Source organism: Anolis carolinensis, chromosome 1, assembly GCF_035594765.1.
Source record: "Anolis carolinensis isolate JA03-04 chromosome 1, rAnoCar3.1.pri, whole genome shotgun sequence".
Taxonomy (NCBI): Eukaryota; Metazoa; Chordata; class Lepidosauria; order Squamata; family Dactyloidae; genus Anolis; species Anolis carolinensis.
Window position 1 is genome coordinate 207,755,664 of NC_085841.1, and position 19,132 is coordinate 207,774,795.

General features: G+C 42.1%; 2 protein-coding genes across 3 annotated transcripts in view; both read left to right on the forward strand.

The window, feature by feature from the left end:
• The first annotated feature begins 1,479 nt into the window (after nucleotides 1–1,479).
• On the forward strand, nucleotides 1,480–8,863 carry atp5mc3 (ATP synthase membrane subunit c locus 3). Its single transcript, XM_003226424.3, has 5 exons — nucleotides 1,480–1,627; nucleotides 1,738–1,832; nucleotides 4,235–4,312; nucleotides 4,894–5,090; nucleotides 8,618–8,863. Exons 2-5 carry the CDS (start codon nucleotides 1,791–1,793, stop codon nucleotides 8,730–8,732), a joined length of 432 nt encoding a protein of 143 aa, XP_003226472.1. The 5' UTR covers nucleotides 1,480–1,627; nucleotides 1,738–1,790; the 3' UTR covers nucleotides 8,733–8,863.
• Nucleotides 8,864–11,047: 2,184 nt separating this feature from the next.
• Nucleotides 11,048–19,132, forward strand: part of atf2 (activating transcription factor 2) — an 80,433-nt gene continuing 72,348 nt past the window's right edge. For both annotated transcript variants that reach the window (XM_008119223.3, XM_016996845.2), the window contains exon 1: nucleotides 11,048–11,206. The gene's annotated coding sequence lies outside the window, so the exon portion shown is untranslated. The remainder of the gene's footprint in view (nucleotides 11,207–19,132) is intronic.

Sequence of the window (19,132 nt, forward strand, 5' to 3'; positions counted from 1 at the left end):
TTTCTTATGTAAGGAGACTTCCATCCTTTTCACCAGAGATTCCCCCCATTCATTTTAAGTACTTGGGGGGGGGGGTATAGACCCCCATCTAATGGACTTTCTACACAGCCATATCACCCAGAATATCAAAGCAGACAATTCACAATTTCTGCTTTGAACTGGGTCATCTGAGTCCACACTACCATATTATCTAGTTCAATGTGGATTTAAACAGCTGGGTGAAAAGGGCTTACACTGCCAAATAAAATCCATATTATCTGCTTTGAACTAGAATATATTAGTCCACACTACCATATATTCCAGTTCAAAGCAGATAATCTGGATTTTATATGGCAGTGTAGATGGGGCCATAATTGAAACATCCTGCTTTGCTCTTGTTGTGTGCCTTTCAGTTATTTGTAACTTTTGTGTGTGTCAGGAGCGACTTAAGAAACTGCAAGTCGCTTCTGGTGTAAGAGAATTGGCTGTCTGCAACGACTTTGCCCAGGGGATGCTCAGATGTTTTGATGTTTTTAGCATCCTTGTGGGAGGCCTCATTCATGTCCCCACATGGAGCTGGAGCTGATAAAGGGAGCTCATCAGTGCTTTCCCCGAGTTGGATTTGAACTGGCAACCTTCAGGTCAGCAACCCAACCTTCAGGTCATCAGTCCTGCAGGAACAAGTGTTAAACCCACTGTGCCACTGGGAGCTTTGTAATTTAAGACAACCCTATCATGGGGTTTTCTGAGGTTGAGAAAGGCCCCTTCTACACTGTCAAATAATCCATATTATCCAAGCAGATAATCCACATTATCTGCTTTGAACTGCCAATACTACACTATCATATGATCAAGTTCAAAGCAGATAATCTGGATTTTATACAGCAGTGTAGAACAGGCCAGGGTGTGCCTTTCCCAGGATCACCCAGGCCCCTTCTACACTATCATATAAAATCCAGATTATCTGCTTTGAACTGGATTATATGGCAGTGTTGACTCATATAACCCAGTTCAAACCAGTGGATTATCTGATTTGATAATCTGGATTATATGAAGAAGCCCCAGTGGGTTTCCACAGCCGAGCAGGGAATCAGATCCCAGACATAAAGTGCATCTATGCAGTAGAATGGATGCAGTTTGACACCACTTTAACTGCCATGGCTCAATGCTATGGACATGCGGGAGTTGCCAAAGAGGGGTCCAGCATTTCTATGTTCTCAAATAGTGTCCAGGTTGGATCATCAAGTACTCTGTTGTGGCTGACTTCTCTGGTTGAGTTAGTCTGCAGTGCCTTTCATGTTCCTTGATTCGTGTTTGGGCAATGCAGCGTTTAGGGGTTCCTATGTAGACTTGTCCACAGCCTTATGGTATACCGTAGACTCCTGCAGAGGTGAGAAGATCCCTCTTGACCTTTGCTGAACGCAAAGTACCTGACTTCTCTGGCTGTAGTCTGACATGGTTTCAGATTGCTTCTCCCTCCCCTCCTTTTACAAAAGTCCTTTCCTCCCCCTCCCACCTCTAGCATCCGGGAACTTGGGGAGGGGGAATGAAAACACCCGCCTTGTGCGCATGCGCAGAGTGGTTTGCAGTTCCTTCGACCTCTACCGCTGCACCACCCGGTGAAAGGAGCTACTACTGCTGCTGCCGGGTCAGTGCTAGGCCAGGCCAGGCCCCTTTCCCTGTCTCGCATTTCCTCCTCCGTCCGTCCGTCCGGCCAACGAGGGAGACGCCTAACGGTCTCTTTTTCTCCCACTGCAGCGAGCCAGAAGGCCCGGGACCCGCCACTTCTTTCCTCACCGACAGCAGCCATTATGTTCGCCTGTGTCAAGCTCGCCGCCGGCTCTCCCGCCTTGGTGAGTGAGTGAGAGGGGGCTCTCGGCCGGGCAGGACTCCTCCCTCTCCTGCTATTGCCCTTCTTCTCCATGCCCCCCTCCTCCATCTGTGCTTTCCATGGGTGAACCTACACTGCAGAATTAATGCAGTTTGACACCGTTTTAACTGCCGTGGCAAATGCTATGGAGAGTTGCAATTTAGAGAGGCACCAGCCCTCTTTGGCAGAGAAGACTAAAGGCCATGTAAAGCTACACCTCTCACAATTCCATAGTATTGAGCCATGGCTATTTAAGCGTTGTCGAACTGCATTAATTGTACAGTGTAGATGCACACTTATGTATCCCTTCCTCTTCATTGTTTTTGCTTACGTGCCCTCTTTCTTGCCCTTTCTCTTGCTCTCCCCATTGCTTTAGCTTTCTAAGGGGCCGGTCCTTCCACACAGCCATATAACCCAGAATATCAAGGTAGAAAATCCCACATCATCTACTTTGAACTGGGTTATCTGAGGCCAAACTGCCATATATTCCAGTTCAAAGCAGAAAATGTGGGATTTTATTCAGCTGTGTAGATGGAGCCTAAGCCCTCCTCTCTAGTGCCTTTGTTTTCCATGCTTTCTTCTCTATTGTTCTTGCTGTCCCTCCTCTTCAAGGCTAGTCTGGACTCTTGGACCAGTTCTTAAACATGCTTCTGGAATGATCTTCGTGTATTCCAAGTAGACTGGGACGTACTTAGTCCTAATCTTTTTTATACTGGTTTAAACCACTTCACTGGATGTGTTGCAATAGCAGATTCTCAGATTAATTTAGTGTTTACACCTTATTTTATTTTTTGGGTTATTTAATGATTCGTTTATTTTACTTAAGTGATATTTGTCTTTACTGTTCTAATGTAGCATAAATCCTATATAAAATCATACTACATATTTTTGACATTAATATTGAAATCTGAAATATATTACTTTACTTTCTTGTCTTTGCCTTCCATGCCTCTTTCCCTATTGCTTTTATTTTCTATGTTTCCCTTTTTGTATTGCCCTTCCTAGGGGTCACTTCCTCTTCCTCCTTGCCAGGAGGCCTCTGGGGCAGAAGGGTCACTATCCCTTCTGTAGCTTGTTCTCCCCATTGTTTCTTGATGGCCCTCCTAGCCTTTTCCAGATCTGTGATTTTATAAAAGGGAAAGGTTCTCCTTGTAAAGTGCTTGTGCTGCGGGAAGAGGCTGGAGTGGAAATCCCGTGACCTTAAGCAAGTAGGTGGTCCAAGGACATGCATAGGCCGCAGCCGGGCCATTTTCCTTTCCAACAGTCATTCATTCCTTAGGCCTTCCCTACAGTCTGTACTTGCAGTCAGTTCAAGAAGTGATTTTCCGGAATTGCTCTGAGTGCAGTTTTGATCCGGAGGATACACATTATTAAGAGAAGTTTAGGTTTCATTTCTTTGGATCTGTCTTCAGAGTAAATCTGTTAGAATTCAAATGTCTTGAGTTTCTTTTTAAGTCCTGTAGGATTGGAAGCAAGTGACCTGAAGGTCATCATGTCCAACTGTAATTCAGCATTCTGTATTCAGGTGCACTCTTAATAGAGTACCTCATACTACCTAGGAGTGTTGTATGTTTTCAGGATTATCTATTCAGTGAAGTCAAGAGAACATTTGGCTCAGTATTGTTTGGTTGTAATGTCACAGGAGAGGCCAGAAGCTAGAATTGCTAACACAATCTCCTGCTCTAACCTGGCTCTGACGACTGTCCTTAAAGAACTTCTCCTTTATTTAGTCATTCAGTATACATTTAAAATCAACATTGCCTGTTGTGGAATCTTACTGAGCAACACAGGAAAAGAAACCAAGTTTTAGGCCCCTTCTACACTGCCCTCTATCCCAGATTATCTGTTTATTCCAGATTATCTGGCAATGGAGACTCATATAATCCAGTACAAAGCAGATAATTTAGGATTCGATCCTGGAATATAGGGACATTGTTGAAGGGGCCTTAGTGTCCTCTCAGTGCTGTAATTTCATTATAGTCAGAAATAATACCTTCTCTGTCCTCCACACGTACACATTTTGCTGTGAATTTGCCTGATACAGAGATGAGGTTTGTGTGTTTAGCTCTAGCTAAATGAACTGGGTTCTCTACACATTTATTGAAAGTGAATGTCAAGCTTTCAAACCAGTTGCTGTGGTCAGTGTGGATACTTTTGTTGTGGCTGTGTAGATATAAACGTGCCAGCTTTTTACAACTTCTGCAATCTTACATCCTTGAAGGGGCCAAAGAAGTATTTCCTTTGTGATTGGAATCTTCTGTCATTATGGAGATAACAAACTCTTCAGTTTAAAAACCACTGGGATTTTTGTGTTATGTTGGAAGACTGGTAGTTGAGTTCCATCATTTTGTTGTTATTTTAATACTCTTCCTCTCCCTCTCTCAGATGCGTATGGGATCAAGAGTCCTTTACAGACCAATTTCTACAACAGTGTTGTCTAGGCCAGAAGTCAGGACTGAAGAGGTACCGTAAAAAATTCTGTAGCTTCCTAAACTATCTGGTGAGCCTGTAAGTTCTTGTCCTAGTAACCATTAACCACAACCAGTATTAAACTGTATTTATGGCAAAGGCATGATACCTTTTTGTGTAGTGTACAGTTTTCTCACCTCCCTGCACACCCCAAAACTTTGTGTGAATCTGACTTATTCTAAGCAACCTGTGTTGCAGTAGTAAACTTGAAAATTCAGATTTGCAGGTCAGTTGGAATGAGCTTCATTGCTCTATTTATTGGAATATCCTACTTTTGTTACAAGAACCTTATAGCTGCTCTCTAGTTTCCAGGTGGTCTTCCACTGCATTGGGATCAACTTCCTGAGTTTCCTCCCTTTATTTCTTTAGGTCATAACTTGTAGACTAGATAGCAATTTCTGGCTTGCAGGTTCTCAGTACAGTAGGAAAATAAGAGTAAGTTACTATTAAGTACTTTCCCAGAGGTGACTTAAAAGTTTTCTTTCTTTGATGTGGAATGTTGGTAGCTTTCATAATACAAATCTATGGCTGTCCTTGCATTCAATTAAACGTGGTTTTCTTCTTGTTCTTTATAGGGTAGCGCACTTTTCCTTACTGGGACTCAAAACAATGGAAATCAACTAGCATTAAGGGAATTTCAAACAAGTGCTATCAGCAGGGACATTGACACTGCTGCCAAGTTTATTGGTGCTGGTGCTGCCACAGTAGGAGTGGCTGGTTCTGGTGCTGGTATTGGAACAGTTTTCGGGAGTCTAATCATTGGTTATGCAAGGTAACATATCTTAGATATCTAACATACGACATTATATGAATACATCTTAGTGTCATTCTCCTACACTAGCTCTTCAGGAATGCAGATGCAAGAAACTATAACTCAGGTGTGGCCAAAAATGCCCATTAGAAGGTGTAAGAAACATTTTCATAATGCTTTGGGCCCTCCTTTGCATGAACCCTCCTTTGCATTTTAAGCTCAGTAAGGAAGGTCTTTAAAAATCAAATAAATTAGAAATTACTTCTGTTGACTTGTCTTAAAAAATCAAATAAACTAGAAATTACTTCTCTTGACTTCGTATTAGTAAAAATAGTAAAAATGCCTTCAGAAGCTATGATTGGGTGGCATTTTGGGCAAACACTTGGGTGGAGTTTTCTTGTGTATGGTGGGGGTGTTCAGCCTCCAACAAGGTGGTGTTGGCAGTATTGTAGCTCCCTAAGCTCCCACAGTTGTCCATCCCTTCTAAAGTTCCTGTTTCCAGTCACTTACCATAGTAGACTAGCCTTATCTGTGGAAGCTAATATGGTCTATAAGGCCGGAAACAGCATGTCTACAGCTGTTGTATTTTCTCTGGGGTTAAAGAAGTGCTAGCACATTGAGATTAAAAGATATATTTGTGTAATGAGAGGAAACTGCTGACTGCTTTTTTATCATTTGCAAAAGCAAATGATAACTGCCAAGAATGTAAAGATCTTTCATAAAGGAATGAAATGTAATAATTCATTCAATGTATTTCATTTAGTACATCTGAAGTCACAATTACCCATTCCTGGTTTAAGAGGATTAAGATGTTTAAATTGCCTGGCACCTAAAACACAACACAGCTGGTGTACCACGAAAACCTTGGGAACATGTTTTACAACTTGGGTACTGTGAGCAAAGAACTCTAGTAACTGAAAACAGTCTTTGTTTATGATAGGAATTTTAGTTGGAGAATGGGATCAGCAGATGAACTTAAAGCATGGGCAGGCCAATAAGGGAAGAAGCATTTCCTCAGACAGAAAAAGGCATACTTTTTAAAAAGTGGCTTGTTAGTTGAATTCTTAAGCAAAAACCTTACATTAAATGAAGCTGTTCATGTTAAAAGCAGAAGTGTTTCCCTGTATGTTTAAATACACATAGGATGAGAATGAGGAATGCATATTGTTGAGTGGTGTCTCCCTGACCAAAAAGGATTAGAAGTTTTTACTCTTCAAAAAGCCTGCTCTGTCAGGAAAGTATAGTGTGGTCACATCACAACAGTTTGACCAGGAAGCAAGTCCAACTCAATAACAGTAGTGTGTTCGTGGTTCGCTTACCGCAGAAAATTTATTTATTTATTTGCTCACCCCATTGCTGCTTTTCCTCCTCAGGGCTGCCCCCTTGCTTTGTGCCTGCCATGTTGCTCTGGCTGCCTCTGCTCCTGCAGCCAGGGAAGAAGGAACGCTTCTCTGCCCAGTTAGTGAAAGAGTGAGCGAGAGTGGGAGGGAGAGTGAGGGCGGCAGCAGAAGAGGAGCCCATAAGAAGCGGCCAGGCTCCTTTTTCTGCAGGAAACATGGAGGACTTGGAAGAGGTGGTGGGACTTCCAAGTCCCTCTTCGGAGTCCTCCACGTTTCCTGGCACGGCCCAGCTGGAGTGGCAGTAGCAAAAGGAGCCTGGCCACCTTTTCCAGGATCCTCTTTTGCTGCCCTGCTGCCACCCGCCCTTACTCTCTCGCCCATCCACCCTGCCCCACTCACTCACTTACTGGGCGGAGCGGCGTTCCTTCTTCCCTGGCTGCAGGAGCAGAGGTAGCCAGGGCACATGGCAGGCACAAAGCAAGTGGTCCACCGGCACTGGTAGGAAAGGCTTCACTCTCCCCGGGACTTGCAAGGGGGAGAAAGGCCACTTAATGATTAAAATAATGTTTAAATATTAAAATAAAAAGTGTCCCTACTTTGTGGAATGTAACCCCCGCGATAAGTGAGGACACACTGTAGCTGGATAAATACTTTCAATCTTTTTTCCTGTCTAATATACCTAAACTGGTCCATGTTGATGGTATAATAAGATCTGGGTTATGACAGATGAAAGCAGCTAGCAAAAGGGCATCATATATTAAAGCCCAATGAAATAAACTGCAATATTTGACAATGTCTATGAATCTAAACTGCTGTCTCGGGTGCATCTAGTCTAGCTTTAAAATACATTTTCTTAAATCAGAACTACTGTAATTGCCTGCTTAATGAGTGTGTGATTGTCAAAAATGAATATAAGCATCAGTGAATTAGGAAAGACTCCAATTGAAAACCATTGCCATCCATCAGCTAGCACCAAGTTCTTTAATCACGAAATCTCACTAGGTTAGAAATGATTTTGTGTAATAGAAACTACATGTGTTAAAAGAAAATTCTCCATTTTGCACAGTTAGGTTTTTGAAATAGTGTTCTGTATAATTAGATTTGTAGTATTGGTCAGGATTGCGGATTCAGTTGGTGCTTCAGAAAATAATTAGAAATCCCACTTTGTCACTTGCATCTTGGTTGTAACTATCCATATGGATATAATTGAAACTGTATCTTGTAGTAATCTGCAGAAATCAGTTTTCCTAGTTTGACAGATATGTTTAAGAGTGATAGTGAGCTTTGGAGTCTGACATTTTGTACTATGTACTTACAACTACCAACAGTAAAATTTTAAGCATCTCCCTACAAGCATCAAGTTGCAGGGTTTTTTTTTAAGACGCATCCATTCTCTTGCAACAAAACCAACTTGTGGTATCTTTTGTGTACTTTTGGCAGGTGCTTCTTGCATGTGATGGAAATAGATGTCAGTCTGCAAAAGCTTAGGCCAAATAAACCTTGACTCTTTACTGTTCCACATGACTTTGTTTTTAGTAATTGCAACAGAAGTAATGCTCAAGAGTTCTATAAATTGTGACAGTTTAACTGCTCTTTAGTAAACTATATTTCTGTCTTGCATTAAGCTTTTTATAGTGTTCTGTGTGAGGAGGTGATTTGGAGTGCATTTACACTAAAATTAATGCAGTTTGACCTCACTTTAACTGCTATGGCTCAGTGCTATGGCATCCTAGGACTTGGAGTTTTGTGAGGCGTCAGCATTTTTGTAAAATTGCTCATTTCATGATTCTATACTATTGCACTGTGGTATTTAAAATGGTGTCAAACTGCATTCATTCCACAGTGTAGATTTACTCTTGGATATTGTTACAACCTGTGGGTCCCCAGATGTTTTGGCCTTCAATTCCCAGAAATCTTAATAGCTGGTAAACTGGCTAGGATTTCTGGGAGTAGTAGGCCTGAACACCTGGGGAACAACAGATTGAGAACAACTGCATTACATGGATACGGAAGTTTTAGCACTCCACATGTTTTGAATTACCCAAGCCAAGCTAGTATAGTCAATCAGTAAGGAACTAAGAGTTGTAATGTGAAACATCTAGAGGGCTGGTGATCCCCCTTCTCTTTCAGAGGGTACCATACTGATGTATCTGTTTAAAATATGTTATCTTTATACAAAAATGACATACATTTTGACTTTTATTTTAGAAATCCATCCCTGAAGCAGCAGTTGTTCTCCTATGCTATTCTGGGATTTGCCCTGTCTGAAGCCATGGGTCTCTTCTGTCTGATGGTTGCTTTCTTGATCCTGTTTGCCATGTGAAGAGACCTTTTCATACTTTTGGCATTAATGATCTACAATGTGATTCTGTGAACCTGAGGTTGGGAAAATTTTATCATGGAAATGTATGCTACTTTCAAAGCAGATTAATTAAAGATGGTAATGAGTTTAAACTGTCTGTGACTTATTCTTGTATAATTGTTTTGTTCCAGAGACCACATGTCTACATTTAACAGTCAGAAACTTGTGTCAAGGCAATTCAAGGTTAAAAAAAACAGTGGAACAGCACTATCCCAGGGTGTTAATGATGACATGATCAATTTGGTGATTTATAGTGAAGAGTCTTTTCAAATGAATGTTTATTCAAATAAACTGCTCATGGAGAAAACAATACTCATAGTGCCTTTAATAGAAAATTCAGTATTGATTTGAGAAATGACATCTGAACAAATTCTATGAAGGAAACCCCATTAATCAGAAATAACTTGAAAATACACAACACCATTTGTGTACGATGTTACACCGCAGCCACAATTCAGATTGAAGGTTGCGAAAGGCAGCTGTCATTATACTTAATCAACATACTTCACTGTAGATTTAGATTTCGCTAATGACACAGCCATTTCAGCAAATGTATGTGAAGGAAAACCCCATTTATATAAATACGGATAAATCAGCATTGTGTTGCCAAAGGATTCAATTGCCAGAATCACTGGGTTGCTGTGAGGTTTCCAGGCTGTATGGCCATGTTCTAGAAGCATTCTCTCCTGATGTTTCGCCTGCAGGCATCCTTAGAGGTTGTGAGGTATATTGGAAACTAGTCAAGTGGGGTTTATATAGCTGTGGAACGTTCAGGGTGGGAGAAAGAACTTGTCTGCCTGAGGCAAGTGTGAATGTTGCAATTAGGCACCTCGATTAGCATTGAATAGCCTTGCAGCTTCAAGGCCTGGCTGCTTCCTGCCTGGGAACAATAAATGCTGCATTCAGCAAGGGACAAAAGGGATCCTCTCACCTCTTCAGGAGTATACCGTGCAGCTGTGGACAAGTCTACATATGGATCACCAAATGCAACATTGTCCACAAACATGAATCAAGGAACATGAAAGGCCCTGCAGACTAATCAAACCAGAGAAGTCAGCCATAGCAGAGTACTTCATGATCCAACCTGGACACAGCATATTATTGGAGAACACAAAAATGCTGGCCCACTCTTAACAACCACCATGTCAGACTACACAGAGAAGCCACTGAAATCCAAAAGCATGTAGACAATTTCAACAGAAAGGGGAAAACCATGAAAATGAACAAAATCTGGCTACAATATTTTAAAAAAACTCTAAAATCAGGACAGTGAATAATGAACAACTCTGAAAATGGGGGAATTTCAGGCATGAAACGATCAGGGCCAGCTAACACCTCCCAATAAACACCCCCCCCCCCCCCCGCAGGAAGAAGCCACGCCTAGAAGCTGCAAAGCCATTAAATGCTATCAAGGTGGCCAACTGCAACATTAACACTTTCCTCAGACAAAAGCTTTTTCTCCCATCCTGGATCTTCCAGCGATATATAAACTCCACTTGCCTAGTTTCCAACAGACCTCACAACAGGGTTGCTTTCGGGCTGTATGGCCATGTTCCTGAAGATTTCTCTCCTGACGTTTCGCCCATCTGTGGCAGGCATCCTCAGAAGTGTGAGGTATGTTGGAAACTAGGCAAGGGAGGTTCATATATCTGTGTAAGGTCCAGGGTGGGAGAAAGAACTCTTGTCTGTTGGGAGGCAGGTGTGGATGTTGTCATTAATCACCTTGATTAGCAGAGCTCACAACCTCTGAGGATGCCTGCCATAGATGTGGGCGAAACGTGAGGAAAGAATGCTTCCAGAACATGGCCATACAGCCCGGAAAACAGACAGCAACCCACATCTGAGCATGTTGGGGAATATGTGGCCTTGCAGAAATTCTTTTGACTGCAACTCCTCTGGAGGGCCATATCCTACCCATTACTCATGCTAGCAAGATACAATAAAAAGTAACAAAAGACCTGAACTAGGTGAAATTCAGAATTTCGGATACATCTCCACTGTAGAACTAATTCAGTTTGACTCCCCTGTAGCTGAGTGATGGAATCCAGGGAGCTTTAGTTGGGCAGGGCCTTAGCTTTCTTATTGAGGCTCCATCCTGCTGACGAACTCGCCGCTCTTTGCGGCCGGGGGGGGGGGGCTACTGACTGGGCCGCTTCCGGCCACCCAGGCAGCAATGGGTTGTCCTTGGCCCCGCCCCCGCAGCGCCCGAAATCATGTGTCCGTTTTTCCGCCGCTCTCCTTCTGCCCCTCCCCTCCAGAGCGGGTAGCTCCGCCTCCTCCTGACCCCGCGGCGGCCGAGAAGGGGAGGGGGAAGGAGGAGGAAGAGTATGAGGAGAGAACGAGAAGGAGATGTGTCAGTGAGTTCCCGCGAGATGTGACGGAAGCCTGTGGGGGACACGGGCTTTCATGTGCGGCTCGGCCGGCGGTCGTAAGGGGTGAGGCTTGTGTTTTTCTTTTCGGGTAAACAGCGGAGCGGGCGGGGTATGCAGCGGGTATCCTGCCTCTCCTAACGGGCTCCAGGTGTGGCTCCAGTTTAGGAAGGACCTGCTTTGAGGAGGGGAGGCTGTAACATGGCGCCTCTGCCGCTCCTTCTCCCTTTCTGTCAGGAGATGGGGGCTTTCTCCTTGCCACACAGAGGCTGGAGCTCCGCCGCCGCCCCTTCTGTATTGCTCTGGAGGGAGAATATGGCTTCCCAGCGAAGCTTTCTCCCCCTGCTTCCCCTTCATACTTTGCCCTTGGGTCAGAGCCCTCATCCCTCTGGGAGGAATCACAGCATTCTCCTTCTACTTCAGGCTAGCTAGCAACAAAATGGAAATGCGTTGGGTTGCTGTAAGTTTTACAGGATGTATGGCCATGTTCCAGAAGCATTCTCTTCTGACGTTTCGCCTACATCTATGGCAGACATCCTCAGAGGTTGTGAGGTCTGTTGGAAACCAGACAAGTGGGGTTTGTTTATTTTTTTAAATGTATTTACTACATTTATACCCCGCCCTTCTCACCCAGTGGGAGAAAGAACTCTTGTCTGTTGAAGTCCAAGAACAAGCCATGAGAGGAAAGACAAAGATCCACCCAGAGGAAAAGTGTTTTTACCATACATCAAGGGAACCACTGACCGTATAGGGAAGCTGATGAAGAAACCCAACCTACAAACTATTTACAGATCCACTAAGAAAATCCAAGAAATGCTATATTCAGCAAAAGACAAGAGGGATCCTCTCAACTCTGCAGGAGTCTACTGTATACCATGCAACTGTGGACAGGTCTACATAGGGACCACTAAACGCAGCATTGCTCGGGCACAAATCAAGGAACATGAAAGGCACTGCAGACTAACTCAACTAGAGAAGTCAGCCACAGCAGAACAACCTGGTCACAGCATATGATTTGAGAACACAGATGCTGGACCACTCCAACAGCCACCATGTCAGACTACGCAGAGAAGCCATTGAAATCCATAAATATGTGGGCAATTTCAACAGAAAGGAGGAATTCATAAAAATGGACAAAATCTGGCTACTAGTATTAAAAAAAAACACTAAAATCAGGACAGACAGCACTCTGAAAACAGGGGAATTCCAGATATGAAACAATCAGGGCCAGCTAACACTTCCCAACAAAGGATTTAGGCAGGAATCAGCCAGGCCTTGAAGCTGCAAGGCTTTTCAGTGCTAATCAAGGTGATTAATTGCAACATTCACACCTGCCTCCAACAAGCAGTTCTTTCTCCCACCCTGAACCTTCCACAGATTTATAAACCTCACTCACCTAGTTTCCAACAGACCTCACAACCTCTGAGGATGCCTGCCATAGATGTGGGCGAAACATAAGGAGAGAATGCTTCTGGAACATGGCCATACAGCCTGAAAAACTCACAGCAACCCAGGAATGGGTTCTTTTTGGACTCTGGTCACTCCCAGCTCCCACAAGGGACTGATTCCAAAGGAATTAGAATCCTGGAACTGAAGAGACCCGAGTGGCATCCAGTCTAGTCTCATCCTGCCAGGCAGGAACACACAACAAGAGCACCCCCAACAAATGGCAATTCCAGCCTCTGCTTACAAACCACCACACTCCCAGGCAGCAGCATAATCCACTGCTGAACAGCTCTTACTGTCAGGAAATCCTTCCTAATGTTTAGGTAGGATCTTCTTTCTTGCAATTTGAATCCATTGCTCTATTGTGTCATAGGGCGCTTCCAGACAGGCCCTATATTCCAGGATCTGATCCCAGGTTTTCTGCATTAAACTGGATTAATCTGCATTAAACTGGATTATATGATACCTCACTACCAGATAATCTGGGATAAACAGAAAATTTGGGATCAGATCCTGGGATATAGGACCTGTCTGGAAGGGACCCTAGTCTCCAAAGCAGCAGAAAAGCTTCCCCCCTCCTCAGTGTGACGTCCTTTCAAATACTTAAAACTATTGGACTATTGGATTAAGACATGTTAGGATCATAACCTATTGGGTAGCAGAGTTTCAGGAGTGTTCCTTTAGTTTATTGAGTAATAAAATATCACTGGGCGCATAAATATCTTGTTATTATTCAATGCTCTCAGCAGACAAAGATTCAAGTAGACTTCTTTAAAATAACATGTTTGTTTTACTCATAACTTCATATATAGGTACATTTCTTGTCAGGTTAAGCTTTAAAACTTTTAAGTTTGTATCTTTAACTTATAGTCTTTAACAGTCTTTCCAAAACTATATTGCTCTGTACAGCTCTCTTTAATAACAGTCTACTTCCAGGGATCTCAAGCCTCAACTGACTTCTAATTTATTACACTGGCTTCTGTAGTCAAAAAGACTCAAGCCTCAACTGTTATCCTTTTAAACTGCATTCTAAACAGTCACTGAACCAGTCACATGGTCTGCAGCCCCTCCCACTGCCTAAAGTACATAGAGCTAAGAAAACTGCAAACCAAAGAAGACATACACTTTAGGAAATAAACAATACATTATAAACAGACAAAAGAGGAGGCTTGAGAAGGTTGTTATTTTCAACATAAACAGGACTCTTATGTCCCCTTTCAGCCTTCCTTTCTCCAAGCTAAACAGACATAGTTCCCTCCAACTGCTCCTCATAGGGCTTGGTCTCCAGACCTTTGACTATTATGGTTGCCCTTCTCCGAACACGTTCCAGTGTGTCCATAGCCCTCTTGAATTTTGGGGCCCACAATTGGACACAGGGTTATTTCATGTGAGGCCTGACCATAGCAAAATAGAGTGAGACTGTGATTTTCCTCAACAACAATCCTAATTTACTTGACTATCTCATTGGCCAGAAGCAGGCCCACACTTCCTATTGAAATCCTGATAGGTTTATGCTAGTTACAAATGTTTTCATTTTTAAATATTGTATTGTTCTTTCATTGTTGTTTTGCACTACAAATAAGAAATCTGCAGTGTGCATAGGAATTTGTTCGTTTTCCCCCCCAAATGATAATTCGGCCCCTCCACAGTCTGAAGGATTGTGGACCGGCCCTTTGCTTTAAAAGTTTGAGGACCCCTGGTCTAGACACTATACTCCTATGGGAAGGTCTTGCCTGGCTAAGGACCACACTCACATTGAACCAGAATCTGTAAAAGTGGTTACAGCTTCCCTAATCTTTTTCTGGTTAAAGGCAATCCTAGCTTCATTCACTGGCCTGTTGTGTTCTTTTGTAAATGGACAATAATGGGAAACCGCAAGGCTGCATCTACACTGCAGCATTAATGCAGTTTGACCCCACTTTAATTGCCATGGCTCAATGCAATGGGATCCTGAAGGTTGTGATTTTACAAGATCTTTAGATCTTATTTGGCAAAAAAATGTTGGTGCCTCACCAAACTACAAATTGATACTTGTTTTGACTGGCTTGCGTTTTGTCATTTCACATCAGAACAAAAGTGGGTGTAGTTCTGAGACAGGACGCTTTAGTTGCTGAGGGTTGTGTCTGCAAAAAGGTGTAGCACAAAGTGGTGCTCTGCCTCAAGGCAATTCCTTGTTGATCTTGAAAATACCCTAAAGCAGTGGTTCTCAACCTGTGGGTCCCCAGGTGTTTTGGCCTACAACTGCCAGAAATTCCAGCCAGTTTGTCAGCTGTTAGGATTTCTGGGAGTTGAAGGCCAAAACATCTGGGGACCCACAGGTTGAGAACCACTGCCCTAAAGGCTTCAGATCCCATCTTGTCTTGGAAGCTAACGAGGGTCAGACCTGCTTAATACATGGGTGGGAGACTGACAATAAATATCAGGTGCTGCAGGCTATATTTCAGATGAAGAACCTGACAAAACCATCTCTGAGTAATCCTTGACTCAGAAAACCCTATGAAATTTATGGTTGCCCTAAGTCAACAGGCTATTTGAAGGGATATGAATGCTCACACATCCTTCAGCTGGTGAGGTGTTGGAGAACGGAGCATTGGATGACTTTGATAAAAGTTGGAAAACCCACTTGGCCATTGAAACCCACTAGGTATCTTGAGTAAGTCACACACACTCTTAGCCTCAAAGGAAGGCAAAGCCCCTGTGAACAAATCTTACCAAAAATCCTCCATGATTATTTCACCTTGGGGTCATCATATGTCAGTGGTTACTTAAACTCATCAAACATGTCCTTAATCAAGTAAACACTTCAATATTCTGATTGATATATATTTAAGTAAAGAATAAATGTAGTATAAAGGCAAGCTATTTTCCATAGCGATTATTTATTGGTGTAGCGATTATCCTACTTTTTCATTTGTTGGATCTTTGTGTTATGTATAGTTTGTGTGCTTCTTTTTATTTTAGCTATATAAAGTTCTACAACTTAGATGGTTTAGATCAGGGGTCCTTATACTTTTTAAGCTGAGGGCCCGTTCACAGTTACTAAGTGATAGGCCTTAGTACATTGCCTAAGTATATATCGTCTTCTGTAAGCCTTATAGTGTTCATAGGACTGAATACTTTAGTCCAGTTGAATTCTGTTGTTGTATTGAGAGAACTTTAAATTGACTCCCACTTTCTTGTTCCTATAAATGCAGTTTAATCACATGATTGTGGAACTTGGCTATAATGTATTGCCAAAGCTGTTTTCTTGATAGCCATGTAAACCCAGTATGAACCCCCCCCCCCCCCCTCCACACACACACACATACATTGTTTTACTGTTATATTTAATTAAGCCATTCTACAACTTCAGAATAAGGTAATCATTCTTGATTGGTTGTTAGAAAAGCATTTTCCAAGAACAGATAATTCTGCCAAAATGAAATAGTTTGTTGTTGCAAGAAATCTTTGTTAATAACTTGATATATTACATCTAAGGCCGTTGAGTTTTTATCAAAAATAACTTCAGGAGGAAATACTCCAATTTTCTTTTTTAAAGGTTTGTTAATATGTTTCTTTAGAGACGGTGACTTGCTTTTAGTAGTACTAGCTGTGCCCGGCCACGTGTTGCTGTGGCGAAGTATGGTGGTATGGGTATTGAGGAATTGGTGGTAGTTAAGGTAAAGGGTAAAGGTTTTCCCCTGACTCTGGGGGTTGGTGCTCATCTCCATTTCTAAGCCGAAGAGCCGGTGTTGTCCGTAGACTCCTCCAAGGTCATCTGGGATGACTGCATGGAGCGGCGTTATCTTCCCACCGGAGCAGTACCTATTGATGCACTCACATTTGTATGTTTTTGAACTTCTGGGTTGGCAGAAGCTGGGGCTAACAGTGGAGGCTCTCTCCGCTCCCCCAGTTCAAACCTGCGGCCTTTCGGTCCAGAAGTTCAGCAGGTCAGCGCTTAAACACGCTGCGCCACCAGGGGATATTATTTCCTAAAGGTTGTGAATATACAATATTTCTGATTGTTTTTTTTGTGTCTGTGTGTGTTGGAGGCAAGTATGAATGCTGCAATTAGGAAAAATGATTAGGATGTAATGGCCTTGCAGCTTTAAAGTCTGGCTGTTTCCTCTGAGTGATTTTTTTGTTGGGAGGTGTTAACTGGCCCTGATTGTTTCCTGTCTGGAATTCCCTTGTTTTCAGAGTGGTATTGTTTGCGATATTTTATGTGCTTCTACTGTCTGTGGCCCTGAGAAAACAGAGGATTTGCCAGACTTTGATGATGGGAATACTTTGTTGGGAGGTGTTAGCTGGCCCTGATTGTTTCCTGTGTGGAAGTCCCCTGTTTTCAGAGTGTTGTTCTTTATTTAGTGTTCTGATTTTAGAGATTGTATTGTTCTGTTTTATTATACCACATTAATTTTATATATTCTGATTTTAGTGTTTTTGAATACTTGGAGCCAGATTGTATTCATTTTCACGGTTGACCGCAACACAATAATAATAATGATAGTAATAATAATGACTTTGGTAATACACAGTGCTTCACTCCCTTCTCAGCTTCCTTTCTGGTAGAATCCTTTCTTGGGAGGTGTTAGCTGGCCCTGATTGTTTCCTTTGTGGAATTTCCAATTTCCCTGCTTTCAGACTGTTGGTCTTTATTTACTGTCCTGGTTTTAGAGATTATATTGTTCTGCATTATTCTATCCCTTAATTATTTCATATTAAAGTAGAATCTCACTTATCCAACATTCGCTTATACAGTGTTCTGGATTATCCAACGCAGTCTGCCTTTTCATAATCAATGTTTTTGTAGTCAGCGTTTTAAATTCATTGTGATATTTTAGTGGTAAATTTGTAAATACAGTACAGTAGAGTCTCACTTATCCAACATAAATGGGCCGGCAGAATGTTGGATAAGCGAATATGTTGGATAATAAGGAGGCATTAAGGAAAAGCCGATTAAACATCAAATTAGGTTATGATTTTACAAATGAAGCACCAAAACATCATGTTAGACAACAAATTTGGCGGAAAAAGTAGTTCAATACGCAGTAATGCTATGTAGTAATTACTGTATTTATGAATTTAGCACCAAAATATCACAATATATTGAAAACATTGACTCCAAAAATGCGTTGGATAAGCGAGTGTTGGATAAGTGAGACTCTACTGTAATTACTACATAGCATTACTGCGCATGGAACTACTTTTTCTGTCAAATTTGTTGTATAATATGATGTTTTGGTGATTAATTTGTATAATCATTACCTAATTTGATATTTAATCGGCTTTTCCTGAATCCCTTCTTATTACCAACATATTCACTTATCCTGCTGGCCTGTTTATGCTGGATAAGTGAGACTCTACTGTATATTGATAATCTTATATTATCTGCTTAGAACTGGATTATATGAGGCCCCTTCTTCACAGCTGTATAAAATGCACATTGAAGTGGATTATATGGTAGTGTGGAGTCAAGATAATCCAGTGCAAAGTAGGTAATATAAGATTCTAAATGGGTTATATAGCTGTGTGGAAGCGCCTTGAGTCTACACTGCCATATAATCCAGTGCAAATTAGATAATCTGTGGAAGAGGTCTAAATCTGCCTGTCCCCTAACTGGACCCTGGCTGTCCCTTGGCTGAGTTGGTTGCTAGAAGACCAAGTGTGGGTAGAGATTAGCCCTCTAAACTGGCAGCAATGGGATAAAAACAATTATTGCTCTCCCTCTAATTAGGACTTTATTTTTCTTTTATTGTTGTTGTATCAACCTAGAGGCGTGGATGATGGGTTGTGTTGTCAAATTTCGAGGTTGGGGGGGCCTGTTGTTTTGTCCGGTGCCCTGATTCCATCACTCATTTATATATATAGATGAAATTACCATGTGTTCAGATCTGAAAAAATGTGTGATTTGTTTGACAATCCTGTGCCATATGTTATCACTTTTTCTTTAATAGATACGTATGATCATATCTAGGCAGCATTGTGTTTAAAATTTATGAATTTCTGTGGGAGAGAATTAAATACATAATAATTACCTCTTTGAATGTAATTAGGGAGCAATCATAAATTCCTAAGGGGAGCAGCTGAAATGCCCATAGGAAGATTCAGGCCTGCCTCCTTGCAGTGAGGGAGATCTGCTGGAAAATAACAATGAATGCCATTTTGATAGAGCAGTAGATAGCTTTGCTGTCATTGCTCCTTTGAGACTGTTCTGACAACAGTACTGTAGTTGAAAAAGCATGTATGCTATAGACCAGTGGTTCTCAACCTGTGGTCCCCAGGTGTTTTGGCCTACAACTTCCAGAAATCCCAGTCAGTTCACCAGCTGCTAGGATTTCTGAAAGACCAAAATACCTGGGGACCCACAGGTTGAGAACTACTTCCATAGACCTTGTTAGCTCTTAATTTCATCTTACACTCCCCAAATGGGGAAAACTGGGCATGGGATGAAAAAACTATTCCATTCCTCTTCTGGCTAATTGATACATCTGTCATGGATCTCCCCCATCAAAAATACCTTAAGATTGTTTTTGGGTTATGTCTGTACATACTACTGATAGGTTT